General features: G+C 32.8%; 1 protein-coding gene across 1 annotated transcript in view; it reads left to right on the forward strand.

The window, feature by feature from the left end:
* Positions 1 to 4,706: 4,706 nt before the first annotated feature.
* LOC111401392 (protein SPIRRIG-like) overlaps positions 4,707 to 16,498 on the forward strand; it is a 32,731-nt gene continuing 20,939 nt past the window's right edge. Inside the window, 11 exon segments of the mRNA XM_023029108.1 lie at positions 4,707 to 5,406; positions 7,595 to 7,664; positions 7,788 to 7,873; positions 9,098 to 9,233; positions 9,353 to 9,409; positions 9,985 to 10,161; positions 11,393 to 11,584; positions 11,700 to 11,765; positions 12,772 to 12,886; positions 13,506 to 14,674; positions 15,777 to 16,476. Of these exon segments, the coding sequence (XP_022884876.1) occupies positions 5,219 to 5,406; positions 7,595 to 7,664; positions 7,788 to 7,873; positions 9,098 to 9,233; positions 9,353 to 9,409; positions 9,985 to 10,161; positions 11,393 to 11,584; positions 11,700 to 11,765; positions 12,772 to 12,886; positions 13,506 to 14,674; positions 15,777 to 16,476 (2,956 nt within the window). The 5' untranslated portion in view covers positions 4,707 to 5,218.

Here is a 16,498-nt window from a genome sequence, read left to right on the forward strand (position 1 = left end):
AATCGAAAATTAAAATTTTAACATATTTTGTCAATATTAAAGTATGTAATTGAAAAGTTGATAAAAGTTATCGATCTAAATATGTAATTGAAAATAAAATAAATTTTAGAAAAATTGGGATAAAAAAAGAACAAAATCTATACTCAAATTCAGTCGTTTTCTTTCAGGCTGTTTTCAATATTATTTCCTGCTACGGCACAGAATCACCCGACACATTAGTTAAAGTTTCAATTTACATAAACCAGAATTTAATTTATTGCTAATTGAAAAAGCCTCCAAACTAAATAAATAAATAAAAAGTTCCCAACTCCTAAAGTCACGCGGGAATGAGAATTGATTGCTCGCACCGTGATATTCGCCCTTTTAAAGTTTAAACAATCAAAGCGTGTGGGGCCACTCTCGCGCTTTTGGCTTAGTGGATTAAGAAGTAATGTATGGGCCCGAATCAAATGAATTACATTGCACGATTTTCGCAATATTTCAAATGTAAGTATTGTTCTGAAAGTGCAATTTACTTTTTCAATTTATGTTTTTTTCATGTGTAAATTATAAGTTATGGTGAAATTCTGCTAATAAATTAGGGGATATAAAGTATTTGTTTGGTAGAAATTTTGATAATTGATTTTTTTGACCGTTAGAGATAAAATGGATCCTACTCGTAAGAGAATAATTAAAAAATGATGGCTATAATAGGAAATAACGGTAAAAAAATGATTTTAATTGACTTTTTAACTGTACAAAACAAGCTCAAAGTAATCAAATTAAGATCGTGTTTGATAAATATCTTTTTTCAACCATACATTTTTCAACAATAACTCCGTAAGTAAACCCACCATTTTTTTTATATTTTTTAATCATATATTCTTCAAAATATAGTTTTTCCAAATATATCCTGAAAAATCCATGTCAAATAGGGGGCTTAGGCTTTAGCCAACTAGCTCGTGCAAGCTAGAATCTCTGGCACTTGATATAAATTTGACTTCAAATTTCCTTTCTAACTACACTACAATGTTTATAAATCAATATCATTTTCTCTCTTAGCATAAGAATATGTTCTTCTGAAATTTCCTTTAAAATTTTTACCACAATGTGGTTGTTGAACTTATGATGCTAGTACATGTATTAACGAGATGTTGCAATATACCTTTTGCAAAAAAAATAATAAATAAATAAATTGTAATGTGAGCATAACACCAAAATTTATTGGAAAGTTGTGACCTTTTCCAAATTTTTTAATAATTTGAAGAAAAGACAAGAATCATTTCATGAAAAAAAATAACACCAAGACGGTTATCTTTTATTGAGTTTTTGTTTTTTTTGTTTTTTTTTTTATCTTACTTAAGTGTGTTGAAGTTACTGTAACCATTGGAACAAATTAAAACTAAATCAAAACGGACAGATTTGATCTAGTTCTAATCGGTTCTGGGCATTAAAATCGACTATCACCCCATTCTGTTTAAATTCTTGGTTTTAATACTCATTCAAACCAACGATATTATGCTTTTAATGATGCAAATTGTAGCATTTCTTTAAACTTGAAAATGCAAATCAATTCAATGAATAGATTGTGGAGAATTTAGTTATTATGCAATCATACCCTAGTAATTTCATCTGTGTCTATTAGTAAATTTGACAGCTTAAATAAAAGAATAGAATTGGAACTGGTCGATTCGTTTTGAGATTAATTAATTATTGTATTTTTAAGATATTTATTAATACTTGATTTGGTTAAGTTCTCTTTGATTCTGGATCGAACTAGATTGTACTCTCCCTAATCTTATTACTTCGTGAGCAATTATGATGAAGTTCCATATCTTTTTAAAGAATTACACGTCTTGATTTTTATCGATCTTTGTTTCCAACTTAATTTAGATATGTTTAGAGTGCGTTTTATTATGAGCATGAAATTTACATGAAAATAAAATAAAATTTAGGCAATTAAGTTGTCTAGAAATTATCAAATAAACGTATTTGATTAATTTAATTTTCAATCTAGAAAACGTTATACTTATTCTTTTTTATTGGTTGGTCAATGAGATAGGTGTAGCTGAGAGAGAAAGAGATAGTGAATTACCTGGAAAATAAAAATCTACTCCCTCTAAAGAAAATATTATTCTTGTTTTCGAGGAAAACATGGTCACATGACCAAGACTGAAAAAATATTTTTCATAAAAAAAATCAATAAAATAGCACAAAAGTAAAAAAAAAAAAAAAAATTGTTAAAAAAATGACATTTTTCATGAAAATATTGACAACAAAATGCACCCTAAATTATATTTAAACAAAACAAATATCAAAGAGGCTAGTTACTTACTAGTTAAGACATATTTACAATAATAATATTATTTATGAGTACTGTCATATGTGACGGTTTATGAGATTTGGTAAATTAAAATGCATCACAACTTTCCTTTTGCAGTAGTGCTTAAAAATATCATTAAATTTTCATTTATGAGTAAAAAAATTTACTTCTTTTTTAAACGAACTCTTAACTGCCAAAATGACTAACTAAAGTGTTTTAAATTTTGACCAAACAATTATTTTAAGTTTAGACAAACATGGTCTAAAAGACTCATTCCCACCTAATCTCCATTCACTTTCGTGTAAAGAAAAAGAAACAGTAGGTACTTATAATTGACCCGATCCACTTAAAACCTAAAGTGTCCATTGAAATTATTAGAATTAGATGTCGGGTCAGAAGTAAATTTGGTGAAATTACGATACCTTTGCGGGATTGTTGACATTGACTTTTCATGAGCAATTTGGTGTTTTAATAATTATTGACTATCAGTGTTCAATGTAATTAAAAAAAAAAAAACAACATTTTAATAAATGTGTTGTCGATTTAAAATTTTATTTCTTCAAATATCAAGGATGGATTTCTAGGGATTCGAGCTTCTAGCAAAAATAGGATTGTCCAAAGCTCTTAATTGATTTGAAGAAAAGTATTGGTGATGACTCATAACCATGACGGTAATTCGGTTAGTAAAACGTCGGAGGAATTGCCCTTAATGTAAAAGGGTAGAATGTCGACCTAAAATGAAGGGGTGAGATTTACAAAGAAATAACATGATTTAGTTAGTATAGAGAAAGAGAATTATAACTTGTTTAAAATTAAACTAAATCAAACTGAAGCACAGCTTTTTTAGTTATGATGAGATATAGATCAAGATTCGACAGTAATTCTTCTAAAAAATTAGACCAAGTAATTGAGAGTAAGAGTGCGACAATTTTTGCATTATTATGTGCCAGAAAGGAAATGCATGTTAGGAAAATTAAATACATTAAGGGTTCGAAAATTGTTAGATTCTGTCATTTGTAGTTATTGAATGTACGTGTTAAAAAAAAGCGTGAGTATGCAATATAAAATTAAGAACAAAAATACAAGATTTACATGGAAGCTCGATAAAAAGAAAAAGAACACGGATGGAATAGAAAAAATTCACTATATCAAAGATGATTACAAGATATGCGATTACTACAAATGATATGATGTTATAAATAAACTCTTATGTACATCATATACTCATAATTTTAGTTTCACGATATATGTTGCACCCTGAGTCTTATGGGGCTAGGCCAATATAAATTCAGGTAATCATACTTTAACGGTGTGGATGAAAAGCATTTTATTGTTCTTATTATTTAATGCAACATAACATCATAATAATTTTTAGTGGAAATGAATAACAGTACTCTTATCTAAAACCATATTTAACACAATCTAGTAAAAACGAGATCTTTCCCACAACAATTTTCTCTGATCAGCATAATTCATCTTCATTTTTTGTTTAGCAAATAACACTTACATTGAAAACTTATTCTACCCAAATATTTGGTTACTATTTAACATTTTCTTCTGCTCTTTTATTACTATTTTTTTTTTTTTTTGGATAAAAAACATCTTTTAGATATTCATTTTAGTCTTGGTTTTTTAGAGTTAAACATTTCCTTATCCTTTTCAAAAAATAAAAAACAGCGTACAATACCATTGAAATCATATCATATAAATTTAAGAGTCTAATTAAAATTAAATTATAGTATTTATCCTTATGATCATCCCGGGGCTTATAATTTCAACAAAACGTGAACAAGTCCAGTGACGGAACTACTATTTATTTGTTAAGTACCAACACATTTTATAAAGTTTCTATTTATTTGAAATTTGCTATTTGTACAAGGACAATTGTACACAGGGTAGTGTACACACAGCACTGCTCTCAGTTAAATTTAATGTATTAAATTTATTTTATAATTAAATATTATAACTAGGATTAGACAAGGTCAACTACCCAATTCGCCATCCTTTCAACCACTAAATTTGAATCAATTAATCCCTAAATTCTGATAAAAACAAAAGATCAAAAATCCAATTACAATAAATTTAAGAACTGTGCTACATGTACACGAGCCTCTCCCAAACAACACACATGATGAACCCAGCGTAACTTTTATTTTTATTATTTTGAGCATGGGAGGGTTTGGTAAGACCCTTTAAAAGGGAAAGGAAAAGGCAGAAGTGACAGGCCTTCACGTTGGGGTCATCGATCTTGATGGGCCACGTGGCATACTCAAGTTGTGGATCCCACGCTGACATGGCATATTAAGGAGTTTTAAGTCAGGGTTTATCCGTGACGCATACATCTCTTAGAGAGAGATATATATATATATATATAGAGCGAGAAACAAGGCGCGTAGAGGCCGTCTGAACTCTGAATACATGAGAAAACGCTGCTACTGCTGCTGCAGCTGCAAAATTCTTCCTCTTTCTCTATATAGGTGTATCCATATATGTATATACTGGCATTTTCTTGGGCAAAATTTTGAAAATCTAATTAAGGAGGATTAGTGGAAAAATACTTCAATTCATTCTTTTCAGACCCGAAAAATCCACAAACAGAAAGAAGTCAGCCGCATATCCAGATCAAGAGAGGAATAAACCCATATAGATTATTTCGAATATCAAAATATCCACACATATATACGTGTGTGAATATATATTTCTGATCTTGCTGCTCTTCTTCGCTATTTCCACTCCTATCGTCACTCCAGTTTCTTTTTGTTACTCGTCCTGAGTTTTTTTTGCTAAATTTATTTATTTTTAGAAAATAAATATAATTTTGAGTGGTAAAAGGGGAATTGGGGAAATGAGCTGGGGATCCTTGTAGGGTATTTGGATCTGATTCCTTGAGTGGAAAAAAATTTGGTCATTCCGGTCATGTTTGGGAATTCAAGTGGGAAGAAAACGATGAAATGGGTAACACTTCTTAAAGACTTCAAGGAGAAGGTTGGGCTTTCGCAGACTCCGTCAGCTTCGTCATCTCCTTCATCATCGCCGTTCAAAGATGTCAATGACAGTAGAAGCAATGCCCAATCATCCAGCCATTACACATCATCGTCTTCAAGGTTCGGCTTTTTATGAGTCTATGCTTGCAAAAAATATTATATAAGCTCGTGACAAATATTATTGGTCTTTGCATTGCTTTTGCGGTTGGAGAAGAAGAATTTGGTAGTCAACAGTTAGACGAAGTGGTCAATATAAATATTTGGTTGCTAAATGGGACTATGGATATTACTTTTAGTTTTGGTTGGCTAATGATCGGTGATGACAGGTTGATGCTAGGATTATTTGTTAAACTGATTCTGGATGGTGTCAATGGAAATTAAAAAGAAAAAAGAAAAAGGGAAAGCTCTTTCTCTTTGGAAAGGACAATCCTTTAGTTTTAGGTCGAAGTAGAGGCTTTAGGCTAGTCTTCTGGAATATGCAGATTACTGATCACAGAAAGCTATTAAAGACTAAAGATACACTTTAAAAAAAGAGTGAGGAAATGCTGACTAGCTATACTGCCCATAGTTATTGGTGTCTGCTGCATTTTCTTACCATGCTTGATAAGTTATCTTGTTAAGTATTAAATTTCCATACAAAATCATAACCACTTCACCTGGTTTTTATTTTTTGTTGATTGGTCAAGGGGGTAAAATTTTATCTAAATCCTACTGCATAAAGTTGGAATGTGAATCTGAAAATTGCGCAGAACCTAGTATGGGATGATATTTTTCAATGCTTAAATACTTTTAGCCCACTATCGATGCAGCTGACATTGAACTCATGGGTACTGATTGGTGCTCATTGTGCTTGGTGTGGGATAAATGTGGTAATTTGAAAAAAGCAAGACTCGTGATCAGACACTTCGGGACTGATATTTTTATTCATGTAAAGAAATTTGTTCACTTAGGTTTGTGTTTCCATTTCTGGGCCACGTATTAGTTAATCTTTGCAGCTAATTCATTTCATGTCAAATAAAATTTCTTAAAAATGGATTTGTCTAATATTTTATTGTTCAAAATATATTTGCTTACCTTCTCGGATTGGGCATTTGATGAGCTTCTGTGTATGTTTTCTCTCCTGTTTAGGTATTAACTATTAAACTTCTTAGGAAAATGTTCTCGAGCTTGGTGTTTTGTCATCAAGCTATTGCTTAAACAGGAACTGGTGATAAATACTTTGTCTATAAATCTTATTTGGACGTCGTCTTTAACGGTGATTTGAATTTGCCTCACATTTTCTGGTATTGTTGCCTTGGTTGAGTGGATGGATATAATTGTAAAAATTGAGTACTGGTTGTTTTGGTGAAACAATTATGCTAGGATGAGAATTAGAATACAAGAAATTTTGTAACTGGATCCTTATAAATTAATGGAAACTGGAATTAACCAATTCTTTTGAAGGACTTTCCGTTAAACATAGGGTTTTGAGTGGCTCTGCAGAGGTTGACGGATTAAAATAGTCTGGTGAACGTGTTTATTAAGCAGTAGAATGGGGAAAATTATAACAAGAGAATATGAAACAATACATAATGCGAAAGCCCATTTCTCTAATAAGAGCAGGACATGTCGAGGTGCGAGATGGGAGCCAAAGAATGACATTTTTGGGGGTTGAATATGATAACCTTTTCGTTTTATTTTTTAGGTCAAAAAATGTAATAAGATTGAGAGATGTTAATCTTTTCATAACCGTGGTGTGTATTTCAACAGTGATTGTTTTCTGTGGGCCTAGTGCTCAGGTGATTCGCCCAATAGTTGGTCAATGGTGATGTGATCAATCAAAATTATTTCATAGTTAAATTGAAATAATTTTTTGAATTTTTTTCCATTAAACTCTCTCTCTCTTCTTAACATCTGCATTGGCAACAGTGTATCAACGAGATATAACCTGCTGTGGATCAATTTAATTCTTTGCAATAAGTTTGGTCTTTTAGTTTGCTTCCAAACCGTACATTCTTTGATACAAAATGTTTTTTATGACAACATGTCAATATTGGTCATCTTCTTTGCTGATTTAAACAGTGGGCATGTGATGTCCATACTGGGAGTTCTAGATTCAGTTAGTTTGCACCACTGATTCTTTAAATCATGATTGTGTATATAATCCATTGGAAAATCATGGAATATGTACCTTATTGATTTAAACTTCCTTTTTTGCTTGACTTATGCTGGATTCGAATGGAAAATTGCTATCATGTTTGGTTTTGCTAATACAAGTGCATGATCTAGATTTTAACATTTACAGTTGCTGTTCTTACCTTGTGAACAGAGACAGACATGAACTGGAATTGGATTTCAAGAGATATTGGGAAGAGTTCCGTTCATCTACTTCTGAAAAGGTACTCACAGACACATTGTACAGTAGGTCTACATGTATGATCATCATTATATTTAGTCCCCCACATTGGCGTAGATATATCAGAAGAGACACCAAGTCTGACCTCTTTTCTGTGTCAATGCAGGACAAAGAAAAGGCCTTGAATTGGACTGTAGATATATTTTGTAGATTAGTGAAGCAGCACACAAATATAACTCAATTAATTACCATGTATGAGGGCAATTTTCCTTTATTCCCTTTTTTGTCCCATAATATTTCGCTATAAATGAATTTACTTGAGATTTCATTTCTGACTATCACAATTGGTATGTTTAACCTGAGATTTCAGTTGTCTTTTAAAATTGGTTATTTTTTACTAGAATCACTATAGCTGTGCTATTTTTTAATAAATTCCTAGATGAAAAATATACTCCCCGTCTAAAAAAAAAAATCCCATCGAGTGTTTACAGATACAGGAATTAACTACTTTTTCTTTCGTACATATTTTTGGATAACTAACTTGTAAACAATTTTATGTTTAACGAAATGGTTACACATGAGTAGAGTGAAATTGTCAAATGAAGGAAAAGATATTTGGCTTGTTTTATAAAGCAATGGAACACTTTCTCCACCAAAGTTTGATGAGAATGTGTTTTAATGTATCGTATAAATTTAGATTTAATATTTGATATGCTTAATAAATTACCAACACATTAGTTTTACCAGGTTCATTATTTGACTACTGCTTATGTAGTCTTTGTTAGATCAAATGGTGCTTAATTTTTTAAAAATCATTTCAATGGTTAATTATTCTGTACGTAGCATCAATGTTAGATAATATAAAATTGCTATTAAAACATAATTAAGTTATAAATTTTTGATACTATTACTTCTAACTTTTAATAAACCAATTAATTTTTTTTAGAATCAAATTGTTTCATTTTTATTCTGTTATTTGGTAAAATTTTATTAGTTTAATGAGTTAGAACCACTTTTCAAAAAAAAAAAAAAAAAAAAAAAAAAGAGTTAGAACCTAAACAAATTTCATTCCCAATTAAAATTTATCAACTTTTAAGTTTTTTATTATTTAAATAATAGTTTTTTAATATATTTGTAAATTTTAGATTAGTACAGGTACTTGAGTTATTCACCATCAAAAGAGTTGCATATTTGAACAGTATCACGCCATTACTGTGAAAATAAGTAACGTTTTTCATGTACAAGTAAGAAAGTTGTTACTTATTAGGGTAACCAAACAGGTCTTCAATGATAATTGACTTATAGGTAAGTTAGACTTAATAACTTTTATGCTTATCCATCTTGCTATAAATACACTATTCTCTTACCTGTAAGAAACATGTCAAATTTCTTAATTTGTTCCTTAAATTCTTTTCATTGAAATTTTTGCTTTCTTAGTGAAATAGATAGGTTAATTTCTAAATCATCATTTTGCAGGTTAATAGAGACACACATATTTTCTTTTGTAGTGGGAAGAGCGTTTGTGACAGATATTGAAAAGTTGAAACTAAGCAGTGAAACAAGATCTTTGGAAGTTGAGAAAGTTATGAACTTTTTCTCTACAACCACGCAGGTTTTTCCTCAGATTCTATTTGCGAAAAATTCTCTCTCTCTCTCTCTCTCTCTCTCTCTCATATTTCCTTTTCAATCTTGTTTTTCGCATGGTTAAAACACATTATTAATTCTCAGCAGGATGGCATCAGTCCGGGAGCAAATTTATTACATGCAGTTGAAGCCCTTGTATCTGAGGTATGTACATTGAATGTACTAATATACGATCTTCTATTCTTTTAGCCTTTTGCTTTAATAATTATTTTTATTTCATTTTTCATTTATCATGATAACTTAAATTCAGTCATTGCTGTGGTGCCTCCTCTCCATCCCAGTTTCAGTAAAATGGCATGAATGGGATTTCCGTCTCACATGCTTCTCTATCATCTCCTTCTTGATAATGATTATTTGCAAAAGGAACTTTAAACTTTAGGGAAGTGAATTTTGTCCTCCACTATATGCAAAAAGTGATGTGGAGGGTTTAAGAAATCTCCAAAATGTCGAAATTAGCACATTCAGTTCCAGGATTGAGGAGCATTTTTTTTTTCAATACTATTATCCAATTAATTTAAGTATTTTGCCCTGCTTGCATTTGCAAACATGATGATATGTAATATTTTTGTTGAATACGATAATCTGTGGTTGATATTGGTATGTGATTTATTGACATCCCTTTGTGGAAAATGGAAAGAAATGTTAATGAGACTGAATGCTTTAAGTTATATATATGCATTGCATGTTGGTATATCTCACAAGTTATTATGTGTCTACAGCCTATCGACAAACAATCTTTTCTTGACTCTGGGATCTTATGCTGTCTCATTCATGTCCTAAATGCTCTTCTTGCTCCTGACGTGGGCAATCAGAGGCTAGAGCTGAAAAATGATGTGGGGGTTATACAAGCAGATGAAAAGCAAGATGGGGAGACTAGAGCTGCGCGGCTGCTTGAGGTAGTTGTTTTACTAGTGAAGACATTACCTTCCATCTGAAATGCTAGTTTATTATATTATTTCTTTCTTTCTTGGGAATGTAGATTAATCTAGTATTTCTGTGTAAATATTCCTTTGTATAATTCCTTTGTATTTTGTTTTTATTGATTTGCTTTCTTCCAAATTGCAATGTTAGGCGGATGTCAATGTTTTCTTGTTGTAAAGTTCAGGTCATGTTCTGGCATTATTGTCTACAACTTGAATTTACTTTTCTTTTTCTTTTTTTGCTTTTAAGTCCAGATAGTTGTTGCTTCCCTATTTTGGTGATCAGATTGTAAATCAGTTGCACCGTTGCTATATTATAGATGTAAATGTAATGGATCTTGTCATAAAATACCGATTATGAGTTCCTGTGAAGGTGAAGAAATGCTTTTTTGTTACATAGAAACTAAAGTTTTTTTTGAGTAATTATCATGTTGGTGGATGTGAATTCTCATTAGGGAGTTATCATTTATTATTTACTCTGCTTATTCTTAGAGAGTGCTAGTCTCTGAAATTTGGTAAGTGCAACCTGTAAAACTGAAAGTTAACTGATTCTTCCTCTCTGCTAACTGTTTTTACAAAGTTGATGTTGACATCAACCAGAGTGTGGGGTGACCAAAGAATATTTCAATTACAATTCATGTTGGCACTCACAGATTTTGATCAAGTACTCAATAAGCACTTTGTTCATCTGATTTTTTGAGCTTTTCTTGTCTTCTTTCCGTCTTTCTCTAGGGTCGGTGGTTTCTCGATCTGATATTTTATCAAAGTTAAACAACTCACCATTTGGAAGAATATTCCACGCTTTCTTCTTTTCTCTTCATGCGAGACATAACATGTTTCTAACCTTGCCATCAAATTTGATATTTGAAAGCATATCTGCTATCAAGGGGTAACATGTGTAACACTTTACAAATAAGTTCCCATATTTTTGGCTATAAGTTTCTCATTATTTATCTTTGAGTTTATTAGCTTAGTTAATGAATTGGATATAGTACCTTCCATAAATCTCTAAGTGAAAAGCAGCTTCTCAGTTGATGCTAAATGTTCTAATGTCACTCATAACATTAGTACTCAGAACTTGACTTTTGTTGTATTCAATTTTGCAGGGAGAATATTGCTGTACACGTTTTCCAATTATTGGTTTGTGAGATTAGGATATGTCTTTGACAACATCAACTTTTCTTACAACTATTTTAAATTTTTGTAGGTAGAGGGAAGTGTTGTACATATCATGAAAGCATTGGCAAGCCTTCCCTCATCTGCTCAAAGTCTCATAGAGGATAATTCACTCCAGTTACTCTTTCAAATGGTTGCCAATGGTTCTTTTGTGGTGTTTTCACACAATAAGGAGGATCTTGTTCACTTGCATACCATTCAACTTCACCGACATGCTAAGCAGGTAGCATCGAATTTCATCATCCTCTACTGAGTCAATGTTGGAAAAATTGTTTGAGCCATAAGTGTTTCTGTTTTTCCTGATCGGTGAAGTGATTTTTTATGTATTATTGTTCCAGATACTTGGTCTTGTTTTGGTCAATGACAATGGCAGCACAACCAAGTATATACGCAAGCACCATCTGGTATATAATTATTTTTTTGTTAATCAAATGGTTTAGGTTTAAATCACTTGCAAATAGAAAACAGAACTCTTGGTTTACTTTCTTGTATATTACCTCTTGTTAATTTCTACTTTCTATTAACCTTGAGGGGTAGCTCAATGGTCAGACCTTGGGTTTGTTCCCCAATGGTTACTAGTTCGAGTCCCCTCAGGGCCAGTAAGGTGAGTATTCGGCTGCAAATTTTAGGATCCAGTGGGATTAGTCGAGGTGAACGTAAGCTGGTTGAGACATTCACAGTTATTAAAAAAATAAATAAAAAATAATAAAAAATTTCCCTTCTATTAACTTTTAACACTTTTCTTAATTTTTAGTATATGATTATAATTACCGATAAATTAACTTTGCTTTTCTAAGCCTATTTACTCATAAGTGAGCCATGTCATGTGAATCAGGGGTTTGAATGTAGGCATACAACAATGTCTTAGATGTCACTAGAATATCTGGTTAGTTTTATTGTGAGATAAGACATTTCACTTATAGGAAGTTGAAGGCAGTCCCATGAACTTTCAAATGAGAAACTCACGAGATTGTAGACATACTTGTTACCTTCTTTCAAGGATTATCAATGACATAGCTGTATTTTCGTCCAAAAGGGAAGGGGTTTGCATCGTATTACACTAGCTGTGCATGAAGAGAATAGTTCTTGTTTTTCTTTTCTCCTAGACTTGTTAGATCGAACAATCTCACTTAATTTGAACCTCTTGGAAAACAAAGTGACTTATTTATAAACTTAAAGGTTAGTCACCTGAATAAATAACATCAAATGCTAAAATGTCCCTTTTACAAGATATCTAATTAAAGATGGCTCTCATTCTTCATTTCCAATTACTTCCCAAGTTTTTTTAAATCCTTACATTACAATCAACATTGAATTTTAATTGCTTGCATTGTATATTGAATACTACTTTCCCCATCTCCTTATGCTAAATTTTTTACAATGATTTTTCGTTTCTTGTCCGTATGCCAGATAAAAGTACTACTAATGGCCGTGAAGGATTTTAAACCTGATTGCGGGGATCCTGCCTATACAATGGGCATCGTGGACATGCTTCTTGAATGTGTTGAATTGTCATATAGGGCAGGTAAAATGTCCTAATATCTCCCAAGAACTAGACCTGAAAGTTCAAGCGAGATACATATTTCCTTTTGCAATGAAATGGCGTATTTTAGAGATCCCATAAAAACATATATTTGCAACATAGCTTCTGTTTTGATGCCATAAGTTGGCTTAAATTAAACTCCTTTAGTGAATGATTTAGGTAACACGAAATTGTTATGCATTAATCATTAATCCTGTATTACCGAAGCAATAACATGGAACACAGAAAATCGAAAGCAAGTACCCAGAATTTAGAGTGGTTACTCTCAATGCGAAAGCTACATACACTTGCCATAGCTAGATTTCACTATAATGATGGAGAATTAAAATGTGTTTTCTGATCTCGCGTCTCTTAGTTATGTTCACCTTTTCTCCTTAATACCTTTATATATAGGAGGAAATATTAGGGTAACCTAATACATGAGAACTTTTCAAAGTACTGCTATATTAGTTCAAACCCCGGTCGAGGGGAAAAGTGTAGAGTATAATTAGGCGCCACACATCCAAAAGAATTCTCATGCATTCGAGGAATTAAGAATTACTTTCTCCTTTTAAAAAGTTATTTCGGTGCTGATTCTAGACCATTTGTTTTTTACTTTTAGAGGCTGGTGGTACAAGACTCAGGGACGATATTCACAATGCTCATGGCTATCAATTCCTGGTCCAGTTTGCTTTAGTTCTCTCCAAGAATCAAGATGGCCTAACTTTTTATTCCAAGCCGCTTTCTGAACGAGACTCCAATTCAGAGAACTTGCGTTTGGCAAATGAGATAGAGAGGAAGGATTGTAGCAAAGGAGGAAACCACTCATCACGAAATCTCCTCTCTCCTACACTTTTTAGGCTGCTTGATGTCATTGTTAATTTTGCTCAAACAGGCCTTTCTGATGCTTCATCTGGACTAAAAACTTCAAAAGTTTCTCAGGCAAGGCCTAGTGGGCATGGCAAAAGTCGTACACCATCATCTGACTGAATAACTGATGAAATTTGGGAGAAAGATACTGACAAAGTCAAAGATTTAGATGCTGTTCAGATGTTACAAGACATTTTAATCAAAGCTGAAAGTAGGGAACTGCAGGCTGAAGTACTGAATAGAATGTTCAAAATATTCTCTAGCCATCTTGAAAACTACAACTTGTGTCAGCAGCTGCGCACTGTACCCCTTTTGATCCTAAATATGGCTGGCTTCCCCCCATCTCTACAAGAGATAATCTTGAAAATTCTCGAATATGCAGTAACCGTTTTGAATATCATCCCTGAACAAGAGTTGCTTTCACTTTGCTGTTTATTGCAGCAACCAATAACCTCTGAATTAAAGCACACAATTTTGTCATTCTTTGTTAAACTTTTGTCGTTTGATCAACAATACAAGAAAATCCTAAGGGAAGTTGGTGTACTGGAGGTTCTGTTAGATGATCTAAAGAAGCATGAGTTTCAGTTGGTTCCAGAGCATCTCGACTATGATCCTGCTCTGTTGGAGAGAGAAGCTAGCTCAAGCAACTTTAAGAAACATTTGGACAATAAGGATGCAATTCTTTCCTCTCCGAAACTCTTAGAATCTGGTTCTGGGAAATTTCCTCTTTTTGGAGCAGTGGACACAATTGCAGTTGCATGGGATTCTTTAGTATTCTTATTGAAGAAGGCAGAGGCTAATCAAACACTATTTCGTTCTGCTAATGGCGCGTCTATCATCCTTCCATTTTTGGTATCAGATATTCATCGTCCAGGTGTTCTACAGGTGTTATCATGTTTAATTATTGAGGATGCCAAACAGGTCCACAACCTTCTTTATTTCCTTCATTTTTGCTATGCCTTGAATTTTACTGAAGCTGCGTATTCTCTGCCTTTATGAAGCTTCAAGAACAATAACCCCCAACTCCTTTCGAGTTCCAAGTTTTGATATACATTTCTTTTGGTTGTGGCTGAACTTGAAATGCCTTCTGACTTGACCTGATATCAAGAATGTAACCATTATAGTGGTTGCAATTTTTTTGTCTTGCCCATCCTGATTATACAAGATACATCTTTTGCATCCCAGATTTTCCATTAGGTTATCATTTTTGCCATGACCTTTCACATGCTCGCCAGATTTTGATACAATTTCTTGCCATCTTTCCTTTTCTAGACTTTTGACATGTGCCGTGTGAAAATGAATTTATATCTGTATCAGGCGACTAATTAATATTTTTGTTTCGCATATAAATTCTGCCCTTGCCTTTTAATTCAGAGATGATATGCTGCTATATTTTAATGGATTTAACTAATTTATTCTTTAATTGCCCTTGTCCAAACTTAATTGCTCAACTTGTAATTTTTTTTTTTAATGAAAAATGTGCTTTGTTGTCACAGGCTCATAGCTGTGTAAGAAAATGTTAGATACACTATTGAAGTATCTAAATCTTGAAATGTGAACACGGTAAATAGCTTTTGTGTTTGTGCATAATGTTGGTACCTGACAAGGATGTGTTTTCTTGTCAAAATCATTTTAGAAAGTATAATAAAAGATGGCTTTGACATTAAGAGTTTGAATGGTTGATCTGTTCTTCTTCCCCATTTGTATTTTGCGCATAGGTTTAAGTGCTTAGAAGAAGCGAATATGCGGCATTGTAATGTTATTTGACATTGCCGCCTTTTGTCGGTTATCTCATTTTTTGTAGCTCAGTGTCATCCATGTAGGGTTCAACTTCTATTCATGCCTTGGTTTCTCATAAATACTTTTGTTTTCGCGGAGCTTTATATATCACATTATCATTTTGTGTATGTGATCTGTACTGCAAATATAATTGCTACTTGATTTTGCAAGTAACAACCATAGTGCTTCTTGCATTACTTGAATATACGAGCATTAAAATCATCCCTATTTCTTTTTTCATCAGGCTCATCCAGAAGAATTGGGATCATTGGTAGAAATTCTAAAAAGTGGGGTGGTTACAAGTTCTTTGGGATCTCAATACCGACTTCTAGACGATGCGAAATTTGATACTTTTGGAGCCTTATGGCGCATTCTAGGAGCTAATAGCTCAGCTCGGAGGGTCTTTGGTGAAGCAACTGGCTTTTCTCTTCTGCTGACTACCCTCCATTGTTTTCAAAGCGATGGAGAACAGAAAAATCAATCTTCTATAATTGTGTGCAGTAAGGTGTTTACATACTTATTGCGAGTAATGACGGTAGGAGTTCATGACAGTGTTGTTAACAGGACAAAGTTGCATACTGTCATATCTTCCCAGACCTTTTATGATCTTCTCTCCGATTCTGGTTTGATTTGTGTTGAATATGAGCGACAAGTCATACAGTTGCTGCTGGAACTTGCTCTAGAAATGGTAATTCCACCATTTCTTATATCAGACACGGCTACAGTATCTAATGATGCTGAAAATGAATCAGCTAATTTTCTTCTTGTCACATCTAGGGGTTCTTTCATTCCTGATAAAGAACGGGTTTACAATGCTGCTGCTGTGGGAGTGCTTATACGTGCTTTATTGCTCTTTACCCCAAAGGTGCAATTAGAATTGCTTAACCTCATAGAAAAGCTTGCTCGTGCTAGCTCCTTCAATCAGGAAAACCTTACATCTGTAGGTGAGAATCTGTAAATTTAGTT

This window comes from Olea europaea, chromosome 1 (genome assembly GCF_002742605.1).
Source record: "Olea europaea var. sylvestris chromosome 1, O_europaea_v1, whole genome shotgun sequence".
NCBI lineage: Eukaryota > Viridiplantae > Streptophyta > Magnoliopsida > Lamiales > Oleaceae > Olea > Olea europaea.